The 17,699-nt window shown below is 55.4% G+C and overlaps 1 protein-coding gene across 1 annotated transcript; it reads right to left on the reverse strand.

The window, feature by feature from the left end:
* Position 1: 1 nt before the first annotated feature.
* On the reverse strand, positions 2-14,993 carry P4HTM (prolyl 4-hydroxylase, transmembrane). The gene is made up of 9 exons (XM_028484890.1): positions 14,651-14,993; positions 14,353-14,434; positions 5,392-5,582; positions 4,436-4,532; positions 2,883-3,045; positions 2,134-2,319; positions 1,303-1,393; positions 974-1,097; positions 2-445 (listed from the first exon to the last, which is right to left on the reverse strand). Exons 1-9 carry the CDS (start codon positions 14,987-14,989, stop codon positions 225-227), a joined length of 1,494 nt encoding a protein of 497 aa, XP_028340691.1. The 5' UTR covers positions 14,990-14,993; the 3' UTR covers positions 2-224.
* Between the last annotated feature and the right edge of the window lie 2,706 nt (positions 14,994-17,699).

A 17,699-nucleotide genomic window follows, 5' to 3' on the forward strand; every position in this document is an offset into this window, starting at 1 on the left:
GTTCTCGGCCCTGCAGCTCCAAGCCGCGTAGTTTTATTTGTTGGGGAAGCACGGGGCTGTACACAATAAATAACATGGATATAGGAACTGTGCCCTAATCGCGGCTGGAGGTGGGGATGGGGCAAGAAATCGGCCAGGCCTTTGGCCTACAGCTGGACAGGGGTAGGGCCCCCAACCTCGGGCAGCAGGCGACCTGCGGCTGGGGACCGCGACGGACACGCCCCTCAGAGTTCCACGCGAGTGTGCCGGTAGGCCCGGTCCAGGGCCCACTCCGGCTGCGAGTCGGCGCCACCTTCGCGGGCCAGGCGCGCCATCTCCTGCTGGAACAGCGCCTGCCGCGCCCGGCTGGGGTCCACGTTGATCCAGTTGTTGGCGATCCACTTAGTTCCGCGCGTGACCAGGCAGCCCCCGTGCAGCGAGTAGTCGTCCACGTCGCCCACCCAACCTAGGAGAGGAGGATGGTGTGAGAAAGGGAGGGGTCCAGAGGGAATCTAGGCTGGACTGAGCTGAGCTTGTGGGCTGACCTGAGCTTGGCCTCATATTGCCCAAGTGCATGGCAAGGGTAGGCCCAGCTGTGCACACCTTCAATGGCAAACATCTGGCCACAAGGCCTCCTTGGGGGCTCAGCATCTTTCTCCAGCGAATGCCTTATCAACACCACTGGCTCTCTGAAATCAGCTTTCTTGCTGCCAGGCCTGTCCACAGCCCTTCCCAGTCTGGGCTACTAAGGTGCACGTGTCCCCAGCCCCAGTCAGCTGGAAGGCTGGGGCATCAAGGAATGACAGGGTTCCAGAGAGCCCAGGAGGCTGCACAGGTGCAAGCTGCTGAAGTCACTGAGGATGGTCTTTGGGAGGCACTAGGGGCAAAAAAAACATTTGAAGGGCAGCCATAAACAGCTCAACAGGGTGGCAATCAGGGCTGGGTAAAGGGAAGCTTCCCTCAAGGCAGCCCTGGCCTGGCCACAGGTCCTCACCTTGCCCATCAGGCAGGTAGTTGTACCAGAAGACTGCTGTGCCCTGGCGGGGCTTGACACGCAGGTTCCCCTTGTCACAGTGCCTCCGAGTGTCACGGAGGTCAACATCATCCTGAATCAGACTCTGTGGGCAGCAGAGTGGTGGGGTTTTCAAGCTGCCCTGACTGTATGGCCAGGAGCCTAAGGACAGGCAGTCAAAGGTGGCCAGAGGGAAACCAGTCAGATGTCCCCAGGGGACTGTTTAGGCCTCATCCCAGGTCTGGAGGGGTATGTACTGTTTGCCCAAGGCCCTGCAATCCCACCAGAGTAACAGCCCGGTTGGCCCTTACCATTTCGTCATAGGTTCTGTTGTCTGCTACAGGAAAGACAGTCTCGCCCCCACCGGTGACGTTGTTCAAATAAAACAGCACTGTCATGTAGCTGTAAGGCAGGGGGGCTGTTGAGCATGTTCCCAGCTGTGGATGCTTCCCAGGGGCTTACCTGTGGGCAGGATAAGCTGCCCAGGTCCCCAAGGGCCAGAGGGGCAGGCTGGGATCAGTGACAACAGGGCAGGTCAGTACCAAGATGTCCCTAGCACATTCTTCTTCCCGCAAACCCAGTCTCTTTCTGTCAGTCACAATGTTTTTTCATGGCCAAGATCACAGGTGCACTTAGCTAAATTACATGGCCCTGACTAAGGGCCAGCTGGGAAAGGTAGGCTAGCAGAAGCAGCAAGATCATGCAGAGGGCTGGTTGTGACTAGAAGGGGCTGAGCCAGAGCAGACACATGAAGAGGAGAGACATGCCACCATGCCTTGGCAGGGGAGGGGGGCATAGCTTCAAAGGGAGAAGCTGAGGTCTCCAGCAATGCCAGCAGGATCAACAACCAGGGAGGGAGCGGGAAGAATCAGGGGTCCAACCCTGCCCCTTGCCTGAGAGCTCTGGGGGTGGGTTTCAGTGTCTGTGGGTACCTCAGTCTGGCCACTGAGACAAGATGACCACCCCTTTTGGGCCACTTGGTAAACAACCTGAGGGGAGAGATGGGGGTATCCTCGACCAGGATGGCCCAGCACTCTCCTGGCCCCATACCAAGGAGCAAGCCCACAGGGCAGGGCTGTGCTTGTGTCATTGGGGTGCCTGGTCTGGGAGTTGAAGGAAGCCCTCAGGTGAGAGGTACTTGCCGGCAGGAGGTCTCGAAGGGTACAGACTCATTGGCTACCAGCTTGGTATGGGAGCAGATCGTCTCTGGGTACACAGGCCCGCTGTCCACATGGGCATGGTAGTGGCCTCCCTCGCCATACCGCACGACCTGCAGCGGCTCGCTGAGCTCCACGATCTCAGGTGACAGGCGGGTGAGGCGCAGTACCCTGGTGGGCAGCAGGCATTCAGCTGGGCAGCCCCATGCCAGGTGGCACCCTGAGGGAGCTGGCAAGGTGGACCCTGGGCCTGCCACAAGCTCTGCCCCTATTTCCCCTGGAAGCTCCTTAAGCTGCCCCAGACTGGCTCTGTAAGAGCAGGAAGGGGTTACTCATGATGAGCCCTTCTCCCTGGATGCCACAGACATCACTGGGTGGGAAAGATGAAATCTTCATTAAGTTGGGGGAGGGGGAGACACTCCCTCCAGGAAGGAGGCTGTTTATCTAAAACCTCTGGCTGCTCAGGGGCAGGGGGTCCTGTGGACAGAGATAAGAGATCACTTCTCTAATCAGCAGAAAACAAACATTCACTCTGTTTCTAATCCCAAATGTCTACTGTTTCCCACAATCAAGGCTAATTTGCTTTTGTTAATTGTCTGTCTCCTAATGAGTCCCAATCCTGGTCTAACAAGTGGAACTTAATCCTGAGTTGGCTAATCAATTCCGTTTTCTCGGTCTCAGCCAAGGACTTCTATGGGGGCCCTGAACCAGGGAGGACAGCCTCAGGTGCTCACCTCTGGCGGATGGCGCGCATAACGTGGTGGGCACCTTCGCCCTGGTAGAGCCACGTGTGGTGGCTGTTCCGCACCAGCTGGCTGGACTCTGCCTTGTGGCTCCTCATATACTTGTGAAAGTCGCGAAGGTCCATGTTGGAGAACTCCTGCCGGCTCAGCACTCCTGCACAGGGCACCCACCATTAATGCCCACCAAGCCCATGTGGGGAGGGCATAGTGGGGAGGCTGCACCTTCCTACCTACCCCTGGCCTCAGGCACTGGGGGGCCATGTGTACCTGTCCCTCAACCTGGACTCGGGTCAGATGAAATTGGCTTCTGTCACATTAGGCCCTACGGGAAGACCCAGAGAAGCTCATTTCCTCAGTTTAAGCCCTGATTTGGCCCCCAAAAGGATGAAGCTCAACCCCTATTAGACTGGCCAGAGAGCAGGGTCTCCAAAGGAAGCTTAAGCCATATGGCCAGGACCCTAGGCCAAGAACTGCCCTTGGCCCTCCAGCCTGGCTCTGTAGAGCATGATGGCCACCCTCTGGTCCTGTAGAGGGTGAAGAAAGAGAGCACTCAGTGTTGGGTTTTGTCCAGGGCCTTCCACACTGTAGGGTGTAAGCTGGGATCGGTCCCCAGCAGTTCCCTCGTGACCTCAGGTCTCATCCTGAGTGGAATACACCTGGCCAGTCCTGCCTGCTGGGTAAACCAGTCTACCTCAGCAGAGAAAGCCAGGCCACTCTCCCAAATGAGAACACTCTCCCCTGTTCCTGCTCAACCCACAAAGCTGGGCTGTATCCTCTTAGGGTTCTGGAAGAATAGCTGGTGTCTTTGCTACATGTTATCCTGGCTGACCCAACTGACACACTTCGATGCTTTGGCCCAGATTTCTCTGAGGGTGGGGGCACTCGAGGGCTGTGAGTCTGTCACGAGCTCTGCACATAGGGGCAGTAGCAGCATGATACCCCTCCAGCCACAGGTCCCAGTCAGATTCTTCACTGTGGGTTCACCAGCCACAAAGCCATTCTTCCAAGTCCTATTTCCTCAACTGGTCCAGAACTTGGGCATGAGGGTAATGACTACACCTCAGAAACTTCCTGGGGGTTATTACCAAAGGCAAGGGTGCTTACAGGACAGCACTCCTGCCCACATGACCCCAAGCAGTTAGCATGACTCCAGGTGGGCAAGAGGAAGGCAAGGGGGACCTTGATTAGACCAGAGAGGCCGACTGCTGGGGCAAGACTGTGTGCCTGGCTGGAGAGAGGCAGATGCCAAGCTGACATTGTTCCTTTGCTCCCGCTGTACCACTCTGCCCTCTGCCAGCCAGCAACCACACCTCCTGTACCCCAGATGCTGCCTGGTGAGGTCAAAAGAGCCTCCAAGAACTGCCCTCTAGACTGTCACCAAAGGGAATGGGAGAGTCTAGCTCCTGCCTACTTCCCAGGGGTAAGGGCAAGGCTGGATCCTCACCTCCTCATCTCTGGCTACTCTAGAAGCTGGGCATAGAGGCTACCTGGCTTGGGGGGCAGGAGGCTCACAGCGACAGAACTGTGGCAAGGTATGAGCTCACCATCACCATCAGGGTCAGCCTTGATCGCAGAGTACATCTCCTGAATGTTCTCTGGAGTCATCCACCTTCCATTTCCCAGGCGAGTCTGGGCCAGGACCTAAAGCACAAGATGGTGCCTCAGTGGGGTGGCCCCAGTGATGGAGAGTCACCAGAGCACAGACAGCTGCCTAGTTCCTTCTGTAGGGCTGAGGGTTCAGGTGATAGGGCATGGGTGAGGACAAAGGATAGAGCCCAAGGTCCCTGAGCTGAAGTGAGGGTAGGCAGAGAGGTCTAGAGGCATCTGGGGAGGAGGCCAGAAAGATAGTCAAAAGACCTGTGGGCCATGACCATTCTCAGCCCTGGTGGGACTGTGGCTTCCATGGGGAGCACTGTCAGTCTATTGGAGGCAGAGCAAAGGACAGGCCTGTGTCCCACCCAGATACCCCAGGTGAGGTGGGGAAGGCCAGGGCCTGGGTGCGAAAAGGGAAGAGGCACCATGGGGAGGCCTGGCCAGTGAATGACCACCAGGCCCCTTAGGAAGATCAGGCTCAGTGAGGCACTCTATACAGGCAAGGGACACTGCACCCCACCGTGACCTCTCTCAGAAGCCTGGGTGTGAGGGGCATGCAGAGAGAGTGCAGACTTCTGGCTTCCTCTGAGCTGCCACCCCATCCACCATGAATTCTGTGGGGCTCCCAGCAACGGCAGCAAGGAATCCAGACCACAGACAGCACACCACCTGGGAACTGTGGCAATAAATGCCATCACCTCCAGGTAGAGTCTCCTGCCATCCTCTGGGGTTCCCAGGGCAGCAAGGGGCTCTCTAGGAAGGAAGGTGGACCCTGGGCATGCCCAAGTTGATCTGAGGTGGCATCTGACTCTTGGGGCCAGGGCTGAGCAGTAGAAGTGACCTGGCCACCAGAAACAATTTTGGGCATTCCCACCCTAGTGCATACTCCAGGCCCCAGGATCCCAACCTCATGGAGCTGCAGGCGACCATCATGGTTTTGGTCCAGCAGCTGGAAGAGATCCAGCTGGCTGATTTGCATTGTGCCCATTGCTTCCTCATACTCTTCAGTGGGCAGGATCTGGCTGCGTTGTAACCCCTTCATCTGTGCCAGGTGGATGATGAGCCGACACTCCTCATCACTCAGGAAGCCAGGGATTTCTGCCAGAAGAGGTGGAGGGGGAGGGGTAAGGCCAAGGACCAGGTCAGGACGCTGATGCACCAAATAAATGCCTTCCTCTCTGCAGGGTTCTTGGGGTAGTCCCTGTCCCCTGCTGGTCACCAAGTCAGGAGGACTTCACATCTGCTCTAGACTGTGACCCCAAGGTCAAGTTGTCCTGCAAAGGTTAGCCAGCGTTTGGAACATGGGGCCTCTCTTTTTGACGCTGAGAGCACACAATTTCCAGGGGAGTCCTGGGAGGTGAGCCAGAGCAAAGCTGGGGATGAGCTGACCAACCTCGGAGTGGGACCAAAGGCCAGAGGGTGGACCTGAGGGGTGGAGGGTTGACCTCCACTCCTTACTGGGTACATATTTTAAAAGGGCGGGGGGATGTTGGCAGGTTTTTGCTTTCATTATTGCTTTTCAGCATTGTTCAAATTAAAACAAAGTGTATACATCCAGCGTTCTAGGCCTTGCCCTCCATTCTCCTGCACAAGTAGGTGCTGGTCATCCGTCCACTAGTGAGTTGCCCAGCGCTGGGAGGTCAGTGGGGGTCACTCAGGTTTTTAGCAGATGCTCTGAGAAGATGCCCAGTGTCCTTTGCTTTGGGAACAAATGTACATTGAATGCCTACTCCATGCCCCTAAGCCCAAGTAAAGGCCAGTCAGGCCTGGGGCTTAGCTCCAGTGGCTGGATGACCCCACACCAGCTCCACAAGCAGCTCAGTGGAGCTGGAACGCGAAGTTCACACCTGGCGAGCCCACATCCCAGTGACTCCAGGCACTTCCAGGGCTGGAGCCTGGGCCTTGCTTCATTCTCTTGCTCCTGGGAGAGAGGACTTCCTTTGACGGGGCACAAGAGGCCCACACAGGAACCGACTGGAGGAAGGGCCATGCCGCCATTGTGACCCCTCAGAACTCCTGCAGAGTGGTCTGCCACTTTTCTGGGTTATTCTCTCAGCATGAAGTTCCAGTCATTGCCAGGAGGAAGGAAAACGGCCACTCGGAGCCAGGATTGGAGCAGTTTTTAATAGTAATCACAGCAGATCACACTTAGGGAGCACAGACTCTGTGTCCCGTCCTAAGCATGTCATCAACTCCATAATCCGTATACTCGTCCTAGAAAACCAGGCCCCATTAATTCACCCTTCCTCTCCCTGAGGAGCCCCCAAGCACAGAGGCAACAGCAACTTGGCCAGGGCCACACAGGCTGTTGTACTCCAGAACCCATGCTCACTGCCAGATTCAGCTTCCACAGGTAGGTGACCCAGATGTGACGACACTGAGGACAGAACAAAAGCCACCCCACTCCACCCCCACCTCCGGCCTGCCTGATCCCCTCAACCTGTCAAACCCAGAAAGGGTGTGAGCCATCCATTGGGGAGGCAGCGCTGCTGGACAATGGGTTAGACCAAATTGCTAATCACCAGTCACCTCCTGATAGTTTAAAAAGATAAACAAACAAGAAAAGTAAACCAGAAAAAGAAAACACAGGCCCAGGGTTTCTTCAGTTTATTAGGTGCCAGTCATTCACAGGCCCAAAGGAGATGCCACCCTCTATACAGCCCCCTGCCATGTGCTAATCAAATGCAAACAGCCCAGGCCAGCACACTAGGGCCTAACCAGGTGGGTCTGAGCACATGGGAGCTGGGCAAACATTGGCTCCTGGGGTGTGGGTATAGCCCTATAAAGCCCCCAACCTCAGTCCACTGAGACCAAGGCAGGGAAAGCAGGTGATGGATCAAGGGCTGTGGCTGCTGGTGGCACTGGTGGTGCTGTCAGGTGATGGCGGGGCAGGGGCTCCCTGGGGCCCCACGCGGTGCATGCTCATTCCCCAAGCCATGGCGCTGTGCCACAACATTGGCTACACAGATGCAGCTACCCAACTTGCTGGACCATGACACAGCAGCCGAGGCCATCCAGCAGTCAGTCAGCTGGTTGCCCCTGCTGGCCCGGAAGTGCCACCCTGATGCGCGCCTCTTCCTCTGCTCCCTCTTTGCCCCGGTGTGCCTCGACAGGTAGGGCAGGGGCTCCCAAGTAAGGGTGGGGACCTCTCCTCAGCCAGGGCCTGCTCTGGAAGCACTTCACTAATCATTGCTGTGTACCTATCAGTGGCAGGAAGATGAAAGATTGTTTTGTCAGGGTGTTGCTGGCAGAGAGTGCAGATGCCCATGGGACACAGGAGACATAGGCAGGGGACTATCAGTGGTGCGCACCCTTGGTCTGAATCCACAAATCAACAAGGGCTCTTAAATGTCAAGGTAGGGCAAGTGAGCAGCCTGCTCTAGGCTAGGGGCTGAGAACCCCTCTCCAGTGAGGTGTGGCAACTCTGTCTGCCCAAAGGATCCTGGCCAGAGATGGAGCCACAGCTCATCTGGTGGCTTTTTCTCTCAGAGTCCAGAGATTGCAAGGCTGATTCCTCTTCCCCAGCCTACCCTACCCCATGAACAACAGCTCCCTTAGTTTCTTCTTTGCAGAGCCAGGGCCCTTCCTAGAGCCTCAGGGTGACCATGCCTGTAGCAGCAAGAATGGGCTCTTTCAGAAACTGAGGATCGGGCCCCTTTGCTCTTGGCCAACCCCAGTCCTGACTAGAAACTGCAGTGTCCTGCAGGCCTTTCAGGACAAGAGGGAGGGCCCTGCTTTCTCCCTCCAAGATGGGGAGTGAAGGCCCAGAGTGCAGGGCCCCTCCCACAGCCCTCTCCCAGGCACTAGGCATCCACCAGAGCTGTAGGGGGAGGTGCACTGGAAAGGTGGACAGCAGCCTGGGCCAGGGCAGGGGTGGGGCTGGGGATACAAGACAGAAGGGCTGGAAGATGCAGGGCTGAGGGCTAAGATTTCAGCAAGCAAAGGAGCAAGAAGCCCAGCTGCAGGGCTGTTGCTAGGTGACCAGGGTGTCGTTGCCCGGCAACTGTGGAGTTTCTGGCCAGGCATCGAGCTAGGAGCACCCAGAGGCCCCAGCCTGGAATCCAGCAACCCTGGTCCTGAGCACCTGCTGCCCCTGACCCTTTCCCTGCCCTGCAGGGTCATCTACCCGTGCCGCAGCCTGTGCGAGGCCGTGCAGGCCAGCTGCGCCCCCATCATGGCCTGCTACGGTTACCCCTGGCCAGCCATCCTGCACTGCGGATGCTTCCCTGCCGGCCACGGCCTCTGCGTGGCTGCCATCTCCAACGGCTCCCGCCTGAGCCGCCCACGTGAGTCTCTGCACAGCTTCTAGGCTGGTCTAACCCTTTCTCAGCCCCACAGGCTGCACCCCACCCTTTCAAATCACAACTCTTGGGGATCAGGTAACTGGGTCTGTCTGGTGGGAAGGAGGAGGGACAACCCACAGCGGCCATCCATCTCAAAAAGGGTAAAGAACAAGGGAAAGTGGGAGAAACCCCTGCTGATGGCTCCCCTCCTCCACCTGGGGCCCAGGGGGAGCCTCACTCAGCTCCTCCCCCCAGTGCCGTGTGCCAGCTGCAGGGACTGTGAGTTTCAGGACACCAGCTCGTCCAAGGAGGTCCTAGACATGCTTTGCGCTAGAGATTTTGGTGAGCCCCTGGTGCCCAGCACCCCTTACACCCCCTTACAAGTGGGTTCATTACAACTCCTGTCTTGGTGCTAAGACAAAAGAAAGAGGGGATACCCAAACATTATGCCTGATTGGAACTAAAAAATAAGTTCCTTTAATAATTGCTAAAGAAACAACATCCCAGGGCTTCCCTGGTGGCGCAGTGGTTAAGAATTCGCCTGCTGATGCAGGGGACACGGGTTCGTGCCCCGGTCCGGGAAGATCCCACATGCTGCGGAGCGGCTGGGCCCGTGAGCCATGGCTGCTGAGCCTGCGCGTCCGGAGCCTGTGCTCCGCAACGGGAGAGGCCACAACAGTGAGAGGCCCATATAGCACAAAAAAAAAAAAAAAAAAAGAAACAACATCCCAGGAGGACAGGCCTTCTCTAGAACCCTGATTCCAAGAGCAGGACATCAGACAAGAGGGTTTGGTTTACCAGGTGGAGGGGAGGATGGGGATACTCAGAGGGGCCAGGCTCATCATCTCGGCCCTCTGATCCCATTCAGCAGTGAAGGTTAGGCTCTCCTGGCACAATGGGTCATCCTCCGGACCCTCAGACTGTGACCTGGACTCACAGCTAGAGGTGCTAAAGGCAGGCCCACTGCCTCCTGGGGAGCTGGCGCCTACTCTGCGACGCTGGCTGCAGCTGGATGCCACGTGTGTGTACAACCTCCTGCGCAGAAGGCATGCTGGGACCTACGTGCTGAGTGGGCAGGTGCAGGGTCACCGTCTGCTGGTAACCATGGCCTATGGTTGGAGCCAGGGCTACCGAAATCTGCAGCTGGCCATGCGCAGGTGGCATCGTCACCAGTGCCCAGAATAGAGTCAACCCAGGTGGGGAGAGCCTGGGACTTTATAGCCACAGCCTCTGCAGTGGCCACGCAAACCATGTGCTCCGCTGGACACACATAAAACCCTCTTTCTGCTGCCCTCCATGGATATTAGCAGACCAGAGTCAGAGTAACTCCAAGGCTCACCCAGGACCAGCACAAGCAGGGCAGAAGTCCACTTCTGTGGTCTTTCTCCTGGAAAAAGGCAGCTAGCCTTGCGTGCTGGGCAGGCAAGACTACCTTTCTGAACTTCCCAGACCTGGGATGCCAGCCTGGCTGATGCCCTGCTCCTGCCCACATGCCCTAGCATCCCGAGCTGAGCCTCAGGGCAGGCACAAAGCCTCAGGCTATGTTCACCCAGGCACTATGCTGCTTGTCAAGCCCCAGAAAGACTCAATTATATCTTCCTGACCTTTACTGAGTCCACAATTCTGCCAAGCAGCGGGCCTGTGGAACAGCAGGGGGGTTCATACAGAAGACTGCATTAAGCTGCTTACAAACCTGAACTAATATGCATACTACAATTCTTTCCCTACTTCTGCGCTTCCAGTGTTTGTCAAGAGAACACAGTGGTCTTATGTAACTGCTTTATTGTTTTTTTTAAGCTGAAAAAGAATAGGTCTGAAAATCCTATAATAAAACAGTTATGGTTTTAACATACATTGTTTTGTGTACTGGTATCAATTACTCATTTACCTTAAATAGTTAAGAAAGTGGACTAAAACTCTTGCTTGCCCACTGGAAGTACCCCCTGCTGCTCTTGAAGAGGGTGCCAAATCAGGAGCGACCTGCCCAGGGTGATGGTGGAGGCCACTCTGCACACAAAGACAGGTGCTGGACTGGCTGAGAGTATCTAGTAAACCCCCCCAGCTGGCCAATAATTGTCAGCAGTAGACTGGCCGCTGGACACACAGCCATATCAAATCAGGCCTCCCACACATGCAGCTAACCTTTAGGGGCAAAGACACAATTGCCAAATAAATACAGAAGATAGTTTCCAATGATGCTAAGCACTGAGAAGAAAACCAAGCAGGCTGATGCAACAGAGAGCCTGGAAACCTCTTGAGACCAGTCTGAGGTGGAGAGAGGTCTCTGAGGAGGGGAAGTCTGAGTAGAGGCCTGATGCGGGGGAAGGCACCCTCGGTGAGAGCCAAGTCTGAGCCTTCTGGTGGAGGGAACCGTGCATACAAAGGCGCCAAGGCAGTACTTCCCTGGTGGCGCAGTGGTTAAGAGTCCGCCTGCCAATGCAGGGGACACGGGTTCGAGCCCTGGTCTGGGAGGACTCCACATGCCGCGGAGCAACTGGGCCCGTGTGCCACAAGTACTGAGCCTGCGCTCTACAGCCTGCGAGCCACAACTACTGAGCCTGCGCTCTAGAGCCTGCGTGCCACAATGACTGAGCCCAAGTGCTGCAACTACTGAAGCTCACGCACCTAGAGCCCATGCTCCGCAGCGAGAGGCCACCGCAATGACAAGCCCGTGCACCCCGAGGGGTAGCCCCTGCTCGCCACAACTAGAGAAAGCCCACACGCAACAACGAAGACCCAACACAGCCAAAAATAAATAAATATTTTTTTTTAAAAAAAGGTGCCAGCAGCAATGAGCTTGGTGTCTGAGAATCAAGAGGGGGTGAGTGAGGGAAGGGTGGTGGGAGATGAGGTCTGAGAGACGAGAGGGCCTTGGGGCACCAAATGAGACGTAGAAGTGGAATGGGAAATCATGGAGGCTTTTAAGGAAGGGAGTGATGAGATCTGATCTGCTGTTTAAATACAGAATGAGTGTGAGGTGGAGGGAGAAGTGAGCCACATGAGAGAAAGCAATGTCCCTAGAGAGGCGACAGTGAGTCAGAACTGGAACACCTCCCTTCTGAACAGGACAACGGTCCAAATCCTTGGGAAATGCCTACCACAGTCAAGCAGGTATCCGTCAGGAACTCAGGGTGGGGCCTTTTGTGGCCCAGGTCCCACTTACCAAATGTCTCTAGGAACAAAGGTGGGAAACAGGAAACTTCCCCCAAAGGGAGAGGCTGAAGGTTACGTGCGGACTTCCCTGTGAAGTGGTGGGGTTCCTTTCCACAGAGATGGAGGCACCCTAGGGTAAAACCCAGTCCCCTTGCCCCAGCTGACACCCTGAACACCTACCCCTTAAGCCCTGGCATCTTGGGTCCCTGATGGTGGGTCACAGTAGGGCAAGGTGGCAGAGCCCATAGCGGGCCTATTCTCCTTGGGCCCTGCCTGCCTCTTTAGGGCGATAGTAGGTGGATGGACAGGCAGGCAGAAAACAGACAGACACTGCTCCTTCTTAGGGTGAGGCTTCCTTCTCTGGATTCATCCAACACCACATTCGGGAACTGCCCCTCCTTGGACACCGTCTCCCCTGTGGTTAGCCTGTCTCACAACTGGACTTCTTATAATCACTGACGTCTTCCTCATTTGTCTCACCTCATTTCACCAAGCAGCAAGCCCCAGGACTTTCTGAGTAAAACCTGGGACATCTTTCACCAACAGACTCAAAGGTATTGTTAAGAGTTTTGGAGTAAATGAGAACAACAATTAGGAAGGTCTTGCTGCAACTGCCCAGTTCTCCTAATTATGCCCTTTGTAATTTATCTGCACAAACAGAAACCCATCTGATGGCTTAACCAGAATCAGTTTACCTTTTGTCAAATCTCTTCTGCTTCCCGTAATGTACTCTTGGTGACTTCGGGTCTGGGTTTTTCATTCTCTGCTTTGTAGGACTTTGACGCAACAAGCTGCATGTTAGGGGGTTAGGGTTAGGGTTTATGCCTCATGGCTCACTTAACCTAAAATATGTCTGAATTAAGTATATATGGGTCCAAAAAAGGCTGATGAGAGAAAGTACACCCACCTCAATGTGTCCGTCTCACAACAGTGGAGTAGTAATGGGGAGAGTTGTTCCCTTGCCTGGATCACCTGTTCTTTGACAGCCACCTGGCTTCATCCCACAGCTCCTGCGGGTCTTTGCTCAAATATCCTTCTCAGGGAGGCCCACCCTGACCACCTTACCCAGTTTCAACTCCAGCTGAAATTCTGCCTTACTTGTCTGTGATCACTTATCACCATCTGAAACACCATGTGTGTTTGTCTGTAACCTCATTCGACTGTCAGCTTCAAGTGTTTTTTGTTTTCCTGTTTTGTCCAATTCTGTATTCCCGGCACCTGAACTAGTGGTTTGCTCAGACTTCAACATTATGCAATAATAATAATAATAATCTTTTAGTGCCTTCCCACAACAGGACTGACATCCTAACCTATATGAAATCATTCTCACAGGTCTAGGCATAATCCCCAACCAGGGCCCTCCGCCCTAGGGTTAACAGCATGCGCTCAGATGCTCTGCTTTGGTTCCCAGTCCCCTCCTGAAAGCCCCTTACCCCTTCCACCCCCAGCAGCCAGGAACACCTCAGATCTGCAGGTAAGTGTGTCACTGAGGCTGGGTACCCAGGACTGGGGTGGGAAAACCTATCCTGGGCAAGGTCATGGGTCTGGGGCCACCCATCTTGTTGGTACTGGTAGTCTTTGAAGGACTTCAGGGTCTTCACAACTAGCACGTTGGCTTTAGAGTGCAGGCTGTAGAGAAAGGCTGCCTTGTTCTAATCCTAGCTTCACCCTGAACTAGCTGTGTGAGCCTGGCCAAGCAACGGGGGCTCTCTGTGCCTCACTTTCTCACCCACTAGCCTGACAGTGGGATCTACACCCACCCCATAGAGGGGTTGTGAGAATTAAATGGAACGATCACATGAAGTCTAGCACATAACAAGAGCTCAGAAAATGTGAGCTATGATGCTGGTTCCAAATGAGGTCACCCTGGAAGGCTCTGCCTACTGTAATGGCTGAACACAAAACTCCATCCTAAGAAGAATGCCAGAGTGCTGGTAGCAAAGGCTGGTGCCCTTGTGGGGCAGGTTTGGGGGCACCAGCTTACTCACATTTGGACAGCCTGCTTCTTATCAGACCCACTTTGGGAGTGCAATTTCCCCTCACAGGCCCTGAGATCAGCTAGGACCTGGTTATCAGTCTGTCCGACCCTCCCCCCATTCTAGAATGTGACAGAATTAACCATGGCAGGGAGCCTCCAAGACAGTTTCAATGAAATGTTTAGACACTAGCTTCTAGATCACATTGCCCAGCCCTGTGATGGAAGGATCAGCTGCAGAGACTAAGGGTCACAGAGGGGAGTGTGGAAAGGTCAGCCTGTCACCCTATATTGGAGATGGGGGGGGTACCTCACTTGGGGCAACCTCTGGGTGGAAAAGAAAGGGCTACTTTGAAGCCGCCATTTTCAAAACAGAAGTCATGTGGTCAAATGAGCCTCAAGGCAGCCACCAAATCGTAGCCCCCTGACCCTTCCTGGGGGTGCCCAGAGAACTTACCGAAGAGCAGCGGCTTGAGGCTGAGGGTTCGGATTAAGTGATCCCTGTCGGCGACCAGCTGGACCTTGCGCTCATACCCCACCTAAGGGAAAGCGGCACAGCGGACAGCTCGGGCGCCAGGCCCCTACGTGCGAGAAAGGAAAAGACGCCCCGGCCCGGTGGGCGGCAGCGGGCGAGTGAGGGGGTGCGCGCGGCAGGCCGGGACGGCGCAGGGAGCAGCGTGGAGCCCCGGGCTGACTGCCGGCCGTCTCGGGCTCGGCGGTGCAGGGCCTGGAGCGCGCCGCGGCGGGGGCCTCACCTTGATGCCCTCCAGCCGCGTGAGGGGAGCCAAGGTTGGCGCAGGCCCGGGGCCCTGGGCCCGGCGCTGGGGCCCGGGGTCGCCGCTGTCGTCGCCGTTGCTGTAGTGTACGAAGAGCAGCAGCGCCAGCACGTTGCCCAGGTACAGGTGCACGAACACCATCAGCACCAGGAAGTAAGCGCGCGAGCAGATGCTGCGGGGCTTGCACAGCGGCCGGACCGGTGTGTCCTCACAGTCGCCCAGCCCCGCCGCTGCCCCGGCCGGGTCGTGCTGGGGCGGCGCCCACTGCGGACTCAAAGCCTCAGGCCGCCGGCCTGCCGCCGCCGCCACCGCCGCCATGGTGCCCAGGTTGCGCGCGCACCCAGGGGAGGGGCCGCGGGGTTGCCCGCGCCGCGCCGCGCCGCGCCGTAGCCAGAACCACCGCCGCCGAGCCAGCGCGCGCGCGGCGGTCACCAGCAGGGGGTTCCTGGGGATCCCGCGCCCACGCTGTACTCAAGATCTCCGCGCCTTGAACCCCGGCCCACACTGAAGTTTCTCTTCCCGAGCTGGGTTATCGTTAGGAGGAGATGCACACTCCCCAGGGCAGAAGCCGCCCCCCAAATGTAGATGCAGACAAGAGCAGCACAGTTACAGGAAACCCCACTGGTAGTTCCTCCGTTCCCCGGTTGAGACGCACTTCCCTCTTCCCGGAACAGTATGGTCTGCATTTTCTCGCTCCCAGGAGTGAGGTGGCAACAAGGAGGAGGCAGTGCCAAAAGATGATTCAATACTGCGGCGGGTTGGGGCGCCGCGGAATCCGATGACTGCGCACATTGTGGTGGCCTCGGACCCAAGGCATTCGGCACTGACATTCGCCAGTGTAGGCGGCCAAGAAACGCCTTGGAGGTCTGCTCTGCGGTCGGTCTGAACCTCCCGGGGAGGGCTGCAGGAGTCAGGTCTTAGGAAGCAACTGCCTGATGTGCGGGGTCGCATAGACGGGGGACCCAGTCTGGAGTGGTCAGAGAGGGCTTCCTGGAGGAGCCCTGGCACCCTAACAGTAACCTACAGGAATGCTGCAGGTGCTCAGGTTCACAGGAACACTCCTTGCCTCAGCGCTGGCACATATGAAGAGGGAGAAAGGGACTTTTCCATAATTGAGACACCAACGCCTCAGAGGAAAGTTAAACCCAGATTATCCCCAAATATGGACGTGGGAGGACAAACCAGTGGCCAAGTGCCAAAACCTGGTCTTTCTCGTTCTCTGCTCGCCCCCACCCCCACCCCCCAAGGTGCACATGCAGACAAGAGCAACATCATTGAGGCAGGTCCCACCGGTGGTTTGTCTTTACATTGTTAAGACCCCCCTCCCCCTCCAACTTCCTCCCAGACAAGTAGAGTGTGCATTTTCTGGTCTCCTCAGTAGGGCAGCCCCATCTTCTTCTCTTGGAGATTCTACATACAATGGCAGGTTTCATCAGTGCCCAAGTATTGGGTTGGCCAAAAAGTTTGTTCAGGTTTTTCCATAAGATGTTGCTAAACCTTTTGGCCAACCCAATACATGGGTTCATCCAGTCACCTTTAGGGACTATCTTTGTCAATCTCCTTAGGAAACTAGAGAAGCACTGTCCAATAAAAGGAGAAGTTCTGGATGTTTTCAAGGCGGGGGGGCAGGTGGCAATGGGAGCCTTTGGGGCTCAGCCAAAGCTGGGATGCTGACCAAACACCTCCAGTGGTCCAGCATCCTGCTTCAGGTGGAGTAGGAACTGAGCTCTGTAGGCAACTGGCAAGTCTGGACTCTCCCAACATGGAGGCAAAGACAGAGGCAGCGAGGACCTGGCCCTTCTTCCTGAAATGAATTCCAGATGTCACAGTTTTCTGACATCCATGAATGAATGTTGAGACCATTTCCTTTTTAGCTTTTTAAAACCTATAATTAGATCACCACAAAATGCTCATGTTCCTTAAACTATTTTCCTGAACTCCATTCTCCTACGTTCCTATTACCTGTATCCAATTGAGTTATGCTTACTGCTATGCACAGCTAACATCACCAGAGGGCAAGCAGGTTGGGTGGGAAGTGGGGGGCGCCTCACCCCCTATTTCTGCTCTGCTTGCTGTTGGCTATGGGAATTTCAAAACCACAGCATAAACTATAATTTCTTGGCCTTTTAAAAGCTATGGCCTTTTTGATATCTAAACCTCTTACCACCCAGGCTGGCTCACCTCATGGGGGTGGCAGTCCCATCTCAATCATGATACATAGTCAAATCTGGGTCTTGTGCTGAGCTATTTTAATCTCTGTTACAAAAGTTGGATTTACTTTCCAATTTCTAACAGCGAATGTTTTCTGTTTTGCCATTTAGTAGAATGATGACCTTGGGCAAATTACTCATTTTGGACAGTGACAGCACCTACCTCACAGGACTGCTGTGACGACTAAGTGGATATGTGCTCAGTGACCATTAGTGTGATTATCTTGTGGGGACAGGAACTGGTCTAACAAATTCAATGGCTATGTCCTCTGTGCCCAAAATAGAGCTCAGTATATAGGCAATGCTCAGATTGTTGCAGGAAGCCCTGAAGAGTATGTGGAAAATCCCTCCTCCAGATTTTGCTAGAATGTGCTATCTTCTCTTGTTCTAAGATCACCAAGGGTATGGTGCCAAGGCCATTGGTATCCTGCCCACTGATCTGCAGGAGTAGCTCTTCAGCCCCTGGCCTTGCTGACTCAGTGAAAACATTCACTAGTGACCAGTTCTGTGTCCTCCATGTTCTGGAGGCTCCTAGAGGGTAGAGACCATGTATCTTTTGCACACTATTGTATGCCCACGTGCTGAGCATGGGGCTTGGCACATCTGAGGTCCAAAGAGAAGCAGTTGTGGAATTGACTAGCAGTGTCTGGGACCTCCCCGGCCTTGGCTGCCCTGTGCATGCTGTGCTGCCCACAGTGCTGGAGGCTTCACCCCTATCAGTGAAGTTGCCACCACTCCTGACACAAATGCGGACCCCCTTGTTCAGAATCCAAGCTCTGTTTCCCGTCCTCAGCCTTTGGGATTAAACTCCAAACATT

This window comes from Physeter macrocephalus, unplaced genomic scaffold (assembly GCF_002837175.3).
Source record: "Physeter macrocephalus isolate SW-GA unplaced genomic scaffold, ASM283717v5 random_265, whole genome shotgun sequence".
Lineage (NCBI taxonomy): Eukaryota > Metazoa > Chordata > Mammalia > Artiodactyla > Physeteridae > Physeter > Physeter macrocephalus.

Coding starts and splice junctions, on each gene's coding strand:
- P4HTM (XM_028484890.1), bottom strand. CDS start 14,989: ATGGCGGCGGTGGCGGCGGCGGCAGGCCGGCGGCCTGAGGCTTTGAGT. Junction 5,583..14,352: donor CCTCAAGCCGCTGCTCTTCG/GTAAGTTCTCTG, acceptor CTCTTCTGGCAG/AAATCCCTGGCTTCCTGAGT. Junction 3,046..4,435: donor GGCTGACCCTGATGGTGATG/GTGAGCTCATAC, acceptor TGCCCTGTGCAG/GAGTGCTGAGCCGGCAGGAG.